Below are 11485 nucleotides of genomic sequence, written 5' to 3' on the forward strand. Positions count from 1 at the left end.
CCGGGGACTCCTTTATGCTTTTCCTCCCTTTCCATTGATACCACAGGTACTCCAGAAAGCTATCGTTTTGAGAGCCAAAATTATTCTCATTGCCCCTTACTGGCCTTGACAAATTTGGTTCCCGTTCCTTCATCGCCATCTCTTGGTGCAGTCTTGGCATCTGGACCCAGCTCCAGATCTTCTGACCCACCAGTCGGGTCAACTGCACCGGTCCGTTCCTTCCCTCAACCTCACAGCTTGGTTGCTCCACTTCCTTCCTTAGCCAGGCTTCCTATGATCTCTAACCCCGTTAGAGACATCATAGTAGCTTCTCTTAAGTCCTCTACCAGGAGGATTTACTCTAGCAAGTGGAAACGCTTCTCCCTTTGGGCAAAATCTAAGAACATAGATCCATGTACTGCCCCTATTCAGTCAGTCTTGGATTTTCTAGCGGAAATTTCTCACTCAGGTTCTTCGTCTTCCACAGTCAAAGTTCAGTTGGCAGCAATCTCGAACTTTCATGTCTGATTTGCAGACCACAACATTATGTCCCGCAAACTTTGTAAAGCCTTTCTCAAAAGAGTGTTCTTTCTTAAGCCCCCTGTTAGGGATCCTCCACCACAGTGGGACCTAAATTTAGTGCTGACATCCTTGATACTTCCCCCTTTAGAGCCGGCTGCTTCATGTTCATTAAAGTTTCTTTCTTGGAAGAAACTTTTTCTTGTCGCCATTACCTCTGCTAGAAGTGTGTCTGAACTTCATGCCCTCTCTGTTCGTCCCCCTTATTTGGTCTTCCACAAGGACAGAGTATCCTTGAGAACCAATCCATCCTTTTTGCCCAAGGTTGCTTCTAAGACCAATTTAAACCAATCCATTGATCTTCCTGTATTTTTTCCAAATTATTCTAACAGGGCGGAACAGAAATTACATTACCTAGATGTTCACTGCCAACTCGGATATTACTTGGACAGAACGAAGCAATTTAGGAAGTCTGATCAGCTGTTCCTTTCTTATGCTGAAAATAAAAAAAGGTCTCCCTGTTTCTAAAGTGACCTTATCCAGGTGGCTATCTTCCACCATTTCTGACATTTATCAGCTTAGGGGCAAACATCTGAGCTCAAAACCTAAAGCACCTTCCACAAGAGGTCTAGCCACTTCTACAGCTTTTTCGGGGTAGGCTACCCTTAGATACTATTTGTGCAGCAGCCACTTGGGCCACTTCTCATACCTTCGTTTCTCATTACAAATTGGATTTGGCCTCCAGGGACAGGGCAAGCTTTGGTTCCACAGTTCTCAAGAGTCTGTTCCATTGAGCCACCCAGGATAGAGGTGCTAGGGACGCGGTCCCATCCAGCAAGAATGAAGGCGAGATTGACAACTTAACATTTAGAAGTTATGTACCTACCATAATGTTCCATGTTAGTTGTCTTCTCTCGCCTTCTTTCTTGCGTCCCTCCCTCCTGTCCCCCTAGCCTGGACAGACCTTGATCTCCCTTTTTCTCTGGAAGATTGGACACCAGTTAGTTCTTGACCTTGATTACCTGGTTTCCCTTTACAGCCTTTTTAGGTTAGTTGTTCCTCTTTCCTTAGTGGAAAGTTTTATAGGCAGTTTTTCCTCTAGATACCAAACGAGATCTGGGTAATTACCGCCTTGCATCATGGGATATGGGGCTGCCTCGAGCTGGTAAAAGTGACTCTCGAGCTTAGCAAGTGCCGAGTCGGAGCCGAGGATTGGCTCAGAACCCATCCAGCAAGAAAGAAGGCGAGAGAAGACAACTAACATGGAACGTTATGGTAGGTACATAACTACTAAATATATAATATTGAGTCCAAAAGTGGTATTTAAATTTAGGAAATGTCAAGACATGATATACACGTTTTTTTCAGTCTGTTGGTGCGGTTTTCCATTAACAGCATTAACTTGTGAGTTTTACCCACAAACACTCAACCCCCCAGCATGTAGAATCACAACACAAATCCTTAGATCAATGGGGGCTAAACATACTTAGCCATAGGGATAGAAATGAAAGCCAACAACTAGGTAACGTTTCTTTCCTTGCATTAAGGCAGGGCAAAATGAATGAAGAAACAAGAGGCCTTTTTAATCGTGTTGCTGATCGTCTTGGTTGGTTGCAGTTCAAGGATTTTGGAAAACTGGAAAAAGAGGTAGGAATTTTTTCTCTAAATCTTGAGATCAAGACTTCTATAATGTTTGAACCTGCTAATAGGCTTTGACCTTAAAACAGTTTGTATGTGTGTGTGACAACATCCATTGAATGTGACTTAGTGAAATGGGTACTATGTGTAGACCATTCAGATCTTGTATCCCAGCTCAAAAGAATAATTTCCTTAGTCATTTGCTCCCCAGTATTTCTGACAAAGTACTCTGTATGGAATCTTTAAAATCTGCCAACTTGTTGCATTCTCACTTACCTCTGTTTCCCATCACACCTCCAGCATTTATCTACTTGAGAGAAATTGTCTTATGTCTGGAGTAGAAAAATACAAATGCAAACACTTCATTGCAAATTATCGTAAACCACCTGGATTTTGTTGCATACTTGAGCGCCATATAGAAGCAGTCCCACTGTTACTTTGTAAATTCTCTTCCCAATCCTTTATAATATCTTTTGATTTACTATTGTAGTTTTGTCACAATATTTTATCAGTGGCTTCTTTCTAGACTCTTCTAAAACCTTAGTCAGAGCTGGTCTTGGCACTCTGTTATCAATCTCTGCTAGGGAAGGCAGTTTTTATCTTTTAGTCCTAATCCAACTTGATATCCTAATCCAACTTGACATCCTCAATTATTTGCTCCCATTATCTTGACTCGTTTGTTAATTTTTCCAGTAAACTCTAACCCCCTTATTTGCTATACCCCTACTTGCAGCAATCTGTACTGGTAGTCTCCTTTTTCCATTCCTGTGTTGTATTATTTTTTAAAACAGAAACTTGACAAAGCCCAAATTTTCTATGTGGTGGTGATTGCAGTTCTCTTTAAGGGCCTGCATCCAAAGTCCTATTTTTTATTCCTTGATTCCACTCCCACCCCCTCCTGTTTTAAACAGCATTCCTTTACATTTTATTGTATAACCCTTCTGATTGAGTTAAGTGTATGTGCCCTAACTATGTGGCTTTGAAGTATTCCTTCAGATCATGTAATCCTAAACCACGTTGCTATTTTAACAAGAAACCTCTTCATTTAATCACTTATGGGCAATCCATAAATTTGTCAAACCGTATTAATATAATCTTGGTTGCAATCATTATACCCAGTCATTAACAGTCCAACATTACATACCTAATGCAAACCCTGCCTTCTATCAAACCTCATCCCTCCCCTGTATGTATTGTTACCACAATTCACGTTTTCTCTACGCAATTTGCTCCTACCTTTTTCTAAAGTTCCAATTACAATTTTATCTTTGTTACTCAACTCACTTCTAGTACACTTGGTTTAGACTTTGATTTCCATTTTCTGGTAATTGCTTGTTTTGTAGCCACCATAATCAGAATCAGCAAGGCCTTATGTCTAGGCACTTCGGTTCTGTGTCTTGGCTCAGAAAAATCATTTCCCTAGATAAACCAATTTGCTCACCCAGTGTTTCTAATAGAGTAGTCTGCAGGGAATATTTAAAGTATGCCAACTTGTTAAACGCTAAGAAAATATGTTCCCAGTTGCCTCTTTCTTCCCTCATCACACCTCCAACATATGCTGTCTAACTGAGGAAAATTTCTGTGGAGTCTACTTGGGGTATAAAAATACCTGTGTAAACATTTCCAAACAAAAATCCTAAATTTTATAGGTATTGCATATTTGGGAGACGTACATACTTATTCCCCAATTGTTTGTGTGATGTGCTTATCCAGTCTCTGTTCCCAGTCCTTTCTGACCTCCTCTGATAGATTTTTTTTTTATACACCTTTATTGAATTACCACTTGTGACGTATGCAAATCTTTATTCGTATAAAAGTAATCGAACTGTGTTAGGTTCACTTTTACAAACATTATACTGCACCTCAACTTAAGGAACTTCGATGGCAGCTTTTAGTTGATGCTGAAGCACCTCCTGGCATTAATGAGAATTTGAACTTAAGATGTGTGTTAACCAGGGCTTAATTGAACCCTCTGATATGTATTCAGCATTACATGTAACAAACTTTAATGAGAACTTTTGCTTTACTGTTTTACCGTTCTACTCTATTCAATATTTGGCTTGTTGTTTGCAAAGGATTTTTTGATTACGCTGCATTACATGTTTTTCAGTAATTATTCACAGGCAATATTTTTATTGACTACTCTACATGATTCTAGTGTTTACAGTTGTTGATATATTCTATGCAACCACTGGTTACTTTTTTCATGTGCAGCACTGCATTGGTCTTTTATTATCTTTCTATTGCTTTCTCCACCATCAACACTCCTTTGGTTACTACTGATATTAAGGATGTTATTTTCATAGTTCTACACTCCTTTGGTTACTACTGATGTTAAGGATGTTATTTTCATAGTTCTTTACTTGCACATTAACAAAATTGTTTTATGTACTACATTTTCTTTATCCTGACACTAGTAACCTTCTGTTTTACTGACCCTCCACACCCTGCTTGAACCCCATTTACTTTATAGCTAGCATTTACAATTACCAGTATTGCCTTCCGGCAGATTTTAGCACCCATATGTTTTATTTTGTGCCTGATGAATCTGTAAGCAAAGTGCCTTACAAAGGAAGTTTTAAATTAGTCTGTGCTACATTTTTAGCACCTACACGCTAAGTGTGCATAGTAAAACTGATTTTCTTTTTCCCATGAGAATGTTTATATTAACTATGGTAGTAACATAGCCACATGACATTGACTGACAAATCTTACAAAGTCTGTTTAATTTTCATTTTCTACTAGTTTGTTTGGGGAATGTTTTGAACTCTGTTATGTGTCTTAATGAGTTTTCCGTATTGACACTGATATTGCTGTTAATGGGCATTTTTGCCTAGATTTACATGAAATTGGTTTACTATGCTTGTAACTGAAGAAACATTATCATCTGAAGTTGTTAATCTTCCATTTTATCACTTTGGATTTGGTTCCGAGCCCTCGGAACAGAGTCTGCCTTTTACCAAGCTCGTGTGCACCAAAAACTCTTGAGCCAAGCTGCTACCCGCAATGCCCTTCACTCAGTTACCTCAGATCTCGTTTGCTGCGCAGCCATGTAGCACTGTTTCAATGAGCTCTCCAGCTAAGTGTTTTATTTTTCAAACTTTAGATTTGTGAGTTCTTTCGTGTCAAGCTATTATTTATTCTCTAACTTAGTCAGCTCTACCCACGGGTATCTCTTTTTCTCATACCATTGTTTGTATTCGCCCCTTTTTACCTTTGTGGTATTCCCAATACCATTGTTGGTATTTCCCTCCTTTCCATCTCTAACTTTCCTTTCTAGATAAGTGTTGTGTGTACTGTTGATATGTCAGAAAAGAAAGGGACAACTGGGTTTAAACATTGCTCTTCTTGCAATGGTAAATTCCCTAATAGCGATCTGCATGAGGAATGTTTGTTTGTGGGTTCCACACTTATCACTGAAACCTCCCTGTGACATTTGTGCCAGTTTCAGTCAGCGGATGCTGAATGAACGACATAAGTTAATTCTCAAATGCCTGCTTCCTTTTACCTTCTCTGAGGCTGTTTCTGCGTCGGAGGTCTCACCCCCTCCATCTGTGGATATAAAAATTTCCTCATTCTGACCCCTCTTCACTGGCCGGTGATGGGGGCAGTCTTCATAAGCATAAGGCCCATAAGACTTCTACGAAACATAGAATTGGTTCCGACCACCTCGGCTCAGAGTTTGGCTCCAGTGGTTCACTGATCGCCTCGTCGACGCCGGCCTCAGCACAGACTACTACGGCTCCCACTGTGATTTTGGCTCCGGCCAGTTTGCCTGCCTCTACCTCAGCACCGACATCCCCCATCTCCGCTCTGATGTCTGTTCCGGCAACCTCTTTGGAGCCGCTATTGACCTCCACCCCAGCTGTGATTTTTGGCTCGGAGCCTGTTGTCAGCTCCGATTTATTCCCTTCTTACCGGTTTCTAAACTGGAATCCATTGTGCCGATTTCCACTACACCACGGACCCAGTACTCCACGTCTACAGAGCCATTTGCTAGACAAGCTTTTAGCCCCTTTTTGGACCAGCCTAACTCCCCCTCAAGGACATAGGTAAGGTCCACCAGGAGCCTATCCGAGTTGGATGTGGCGCACCTCTTTGATAAGCTGCTGACTGCCAGGGAAATTATAAACTTTCCTAGAACCCATCCCACTATGGGTTTTGGTTCCTTTGCCCCGGTGGCCCCCACATATTTTCCTCCCTTGGATCCCTCTGTTCTGAGGCTCATATTTCCGATGTCTGTGAGAGGACCCCTTTTCTCTGTGCTGACGATGACCGTCTTTGAGGCCCCTTTGGGTGTCTGTTCCGTTGGAACCCACCCTTCCTCAATCCTCATGCTTTGGGGGGGGGTGGAACCCTCTGTTCCGGCCACAGCTTCGGTTGTTTCACCGGTTCCGTCTTCGTGTCTGACTCCTGTCCCGGTTTTGGTTGAGGCTCCATCTCCAGGAGCAGACTGCGTGGAGCGGGGTGTGACTCCGGTCCAAAATTCTTCTTCGGTTCTGGGTTCCCATTCCTCTTCAGGTGGGCCTGCTTTCCGGTTGATAGAGAGGATGCTTGCTTAGAGCAATCCTCCTACGTTGGATCTACCACTCGTTCCCTCTGAGCTGCAGCTATCAAAGGCCACCACCCCCCCCCAGGACACAGATTGCAAGACCCAGGAAACCCCTGCACAGGTTATTTCCCTTTCTGAGTCTTCTTCGGATGCTCCCAACGAAGAACCCCCTTGGAAACGGGCATGTAAGAGGAAACACATGGACTCCCCAGAGGAGTCTCTCATGAAGATGTGGACTACGATGATGGAGGAAGGGTCCCTGTGGTCACCCCCTGATGTCTCATTTGGAGACATCCCGGAACTTTTGAGGCAGAGGTGCGACTGGAAGCCCTCCAACCCTTCCTTTGAGGAATCAGTTTTCCTGCAGGCCTTCCGCTCTCGGCACTCTACTTCTTGGGTGATCCCCCCATGCCATTGAGTTAGTCATGCTCATTGTGCAGCGGGCATGGAAGAATCCCGATTACCGTTGCGGCCATTCCCCGGAGATCAGACGACATACTCTCCCTTCCAGAGGATCAGCCCCATTGGTCTAGAGGTTTACCAGTAGACACTATGGTTGTGGTGGCTGCGACCACGAAAAAGGACCTTGTGGAGCAAAGTCCTGCTGTCCACTCGCCCAACACAGTCCTGGGCAGTGGACAGGTTAGGGAAGCGATCTTTTTTGCTTCAGCGACCTTTGCTGTCAAGTCTCTGAACTTTATGGCAAATTTTACAAGGCTCTGGAGAGGTCTCATCAGGGAGCCCTCTGGAACCCTCGCAAGTCAAGTTTCGGACGGGGCACGTGATAAAGTTGCTTCCCAACCTGCCACCCTAGAGTCCATTCCCAACTCGTCCATGAGGTTGCTGTCCCACGCAATTGAAGGGGCAGCTAGACCTGTGGGTACAGGCATAGTTATGAGACACCATGCTTGGATGCGCATTTGTGACCTCGCGGACTCCCAAGTCTTCCTTTTTAAATGCACATATCGAACCATCAGCTCTGTTCGGTTCTAAGATCAACGCATTAGCCAGGTGCGAGCAGGACAGGAAGACCTTTTCTTCTGTGGGTCTACGTTTTTCCAAACTTAAGCACACCTTTTCCAGGAACCAGAGGAGTGGAAAGATGTGGCACAAAAAGTCTCAAGGTCCTTTCTGTGAGGCACGTGGTGAGGACCCCCCCAGGGTTAGAGGGGGTTCCAATAATGGAAGATGCCCCTTTCAGGGCAGAGGGGGTCCTCAAAATCAGGACTCCAGGGATTATTTCTCGGGACGACCGTATCAGCGCTCAAGCGCTGCCCAATTGCTTTCCTCTAGAAGCAGTCGGCGCTCATTTCTCTGCACCAAGCTGCCTAGCACTCCTATTACAAATGATCAGTGGGTGCAGAGAAGAATTTCCAAAGGCTATCGTATCCCCATAATCTCCTACCCAAGACCTCCAAAATCCCTTTCCGAGGTTCCACCCAGTCAAAGGGAGGAGGCAGCTTCAGAAATAAGAAAGCTATGTCAAAAACTAGTCATCCAACAGGTCCCTGCAGACCAGTGCGGATCCAGTTTTTACTCCAGATTCTTTAGTGCCAAAAAAAAACAGGGACTGGAGGCCCATTTTGGATCTCCACCAGCTAAACAAATTAGAGGTTCAGACCAAGTTCCGCATGGTCATGATGCAATCCATCCTCCCATTTCTTCGGGAGGGTGTGGATGTGCTCTATAGACCTTGGATGCGTATTGCCACATCAAAATGGGCAAATGCTCCAGGAATCTCCTTTGCTTCCAGCTGGGAGCCAATCATTACCAACTCAGAGCCCTGCCATTTGGTCTGTCGACGGCCCCAGAGTGTTCATGAAATGCGTAGCAGTGGTGACGGCTCATCTGAGACTTCAGGGATTCCAGATGTTTCTGTATTTAGACGATTGGCTCCTCAACGCCACCACCAAGCACCTCCTGGTCAGGGCTCTCTGCTACACTCTAGCAGTAACGGAGCTGCTGGGCATCACCATTCACTGGGAAAAATCCAATCTTCAGCCCACACAACAAATGGAATTTATAAGGGCAGTATTCAACACTCAGACAAGTCTGGTCTCTCTTCCCCTTCACAGACTTCAGAGATTAAGGGCACAAGTACATGTGATACTCTGTCGAAGGAAGGTGTCTGCTAGGGAAGTTCTTCAGGCTCTGGGGTCTGTGGCGGCGGCCATCCCAGTTGTTCCCCTAGCCAGATTACATATGAGACTACTACAACGGCTCTTTCTGTCCCAGTGGATCTCCAGTTTTCATCCCTTGAGCTCTCCGATTCTCATCACCAACTCCTGCAAACAAGATCTCCTCTGGTGGATGAGTACAGATTAAAATCTTTGTTGTCCCGTCCAGGCTCCCCAACCCAGCGCCACTGTGATCACGGATGCTTCCCTGATGGGGGGGGGGGCGCCACTTCCAGTCCAAGGCACATGGTCCAGCATAGAGGTCAACTTGCATATCAGTGTCCTGGAGTTGAGCGGTGCTATTGGCGTCGCAAGCATTCCATCTGCTCCTTCCATCAAGAACGATTGCTGTCCAGTCGGACAACATGTCCGTCATCTGGTACATAAACAGGGAGGGACCAAATCCTATCCCCTGTGTCACGAGGCCATGAGAATCTGGCATTGGGCGATAGCTTCCAACTGTTTTCTGTTCGCAAAGCATATCCTGGGGAACTCCAGCGTGATTGTGGACAAGCTGAGCAGATGCATCCTCCATTCTCACGAATGGTCTCAGAACATGACGGCAGACATCTTCAGCCTTTGGAGCCAGCCATGTTGCGACCTTTTCGCCTCCCCCTTAAACACAAAATGCAGCAGCTACTTGACCCTCATTCCCCTCACTGGGAGTGACCGAGAGACGCTTTGACTCATGATTGGCCCATGGGTCTCCTTTATGCTTATCCTCAGATAACTCTGATCCCCCTTTTTTTTAAGGAAAGCTATTAGGTTGAGAAGCAAAGTGATCCTCATTGCCCCCTTCTGACCTCGTCAAGTGAAGTTTCCCTTCCTCCAACCTCATATGTTACAACCTCCTTGGATCCTGGACACTCATCAGGACGTCTTAATCTCACCGACAAGGGCTGACTCCCCCCAAATCTAGCCAATCACAAGCTGACTGCTTGGCTTCTCCACTTCCATTAGTTGCAAGGCAGGAAACCCTCTCATCTGTCTGATATTATTCTGGCCTCCCATAAACCATCCACCAGAAAACTTTACAGGGACAAATGGAAAAGATTCTCTATTTGGTCACATAATCGGATGCTAAATCTGTTTTCAACTGCTGTAGCTACTATTCTTTACTATCATTGAGTTGTTTGACAATGGTGCATCAACTTCCACCATTAGAGTGCATTTAGCAGCTATTTCCAACTTCCATAATGGTTCAGATGGAGTCCCTCTTATTTCCTCCCGACTTTGCAAGGCCTTCCTCAAGGGAAATTTCCATAGCAGAGCTATCAGACAGCTGGTGGAGGCATAGAATCTCTCTCCTGGGTTCTCCAGTCTCTCTCTACCCCTGTTTGAACTTGCCGCAACATGTGATCTAAAATTTCTGTCATGGAAATCCTTTTTTCTGATGGCGGTCACTTCAGCCAGATGAATATCTGAGTTGCAAGCCTTGTGCATCAAAAGCCCCTGTCTGATCTTTCATAAGGACAGAGTATCACTTCGTAATAATCCATCCTTTCTCCCCAAGGTGGTTTCCAACTTCGCTATTAACCAGTCCATTGAACTCCCTGTATTTACAAATCATTCAAACAAGGGAGAATACTGCCTGCATTCATTGGATATTCATAGACCACTACATTTATACCTGGACAGAACTAAGTCCTTTCGCAAGTTGGACCAACTTCATTTCCTTTTCTGTTCCAAAATGGCTCTGGGATTGCATTACCTTCTCATATTCGCTTACGAATGAACCTAAGCCTTATCAAATCAAAGCTCTCAAGTAGGGCTATCACAGCGTCTGCTGCCATCCACTCCAGGGCCTCCATGGATGACATTTGTGTAGCTGCCATTTGGGCTTAACCCCATACCTTCATCAAATATTACAAATAGGATCTGATCTCCAGGGGAAGAGTGGCCTTTGGCTCCATGGTTCTCAGGAATGTTCTTCCATAAGGGCCACCCAGGTTCTCCAAGTACTTGGGATTCTGTCCCGTGAGTGATGAATAGGAAGAAGATTAACAACTTCAGATAAAGAAATTGTTTTGCCATAACATTCCATCTGAGTTGTTTATCATCTTCTTCCAGTCATCACACCCTCCCACCGGCCCCCCACTGAATGCTCCTGGTGGATCTTCTGGGTCTTTGTGGTGTTTCAGGGTTTCTGCGCAGAGATGGCCTCTGACTTTGTTTCTTTTATATGTTGCAGGCAAACCTCGATCTGAGGTAACGGAGGAAAGTCATTATGGGTAGCAGCATAGCTCGAGAGTTTTTGGTGCATACGAGCTTTGTATAAGGCAGACTCTGTTCCGAGGGCTCTGAATCGAACCCATCAGTGATGACTGGAAGAAGATCAACTCGGATGGAACGTTATAGTAAAACAGAACTTCTTTTTAACCCAGATATATAAATAATACCTCGCTAGTTTTACTGATTTGTGTGTTCAGCCTTACTACACAACCATTGCTTACTTGTGCTTTTGTACATTTTATTTTATTATTGGTTCCAGGTTGCTCTACTATTAGGTAGATGACCATGTTTGCTACATTCTATTTGATGATCTATACATTTTGTTAGTGCATACTTTACCAGCTCCACTGCATTTTCATTTGTTTAAATTCACCTAGAACTCTCTGGC

General features: G+C 44.4%; 1 protein-coding gene across 1 annotated transcript in view; it reads left to right on the plus strand.

The window, feature by feature from the left end:
* Positions 1–2050: 2050 nt before the first annotated feature.
* LOC122789619 overlaps positions 2051–11485 on the plus strand; it is a gene marked incomplete in the record, with an annotated part of 1015902 nt that continues 1006467 nt past the window's right edge. The window contains 1 exon segment of the mRNA XM_044057014.1: positions 2051–2145. Coding sequence (XP_043912949.1) covers positions 2056–2145 — 90 coding nt within the window.

The sequence above is a fragment of the Protopterus annectens genome, chromosome 15.part0 (genome assembly GCF_019279795.1).
Source record: "Protopterus annectens isolate FY-2018-M chromosome 15.part0, PAN1.0, whole genome shotgun sequence".
Classification (NCBI taxonomy): Eukaryota; Metazoa; Chordata; order Ceratodontiformes; family Protopteridae; genus Protopterus; species Protopterus annectens.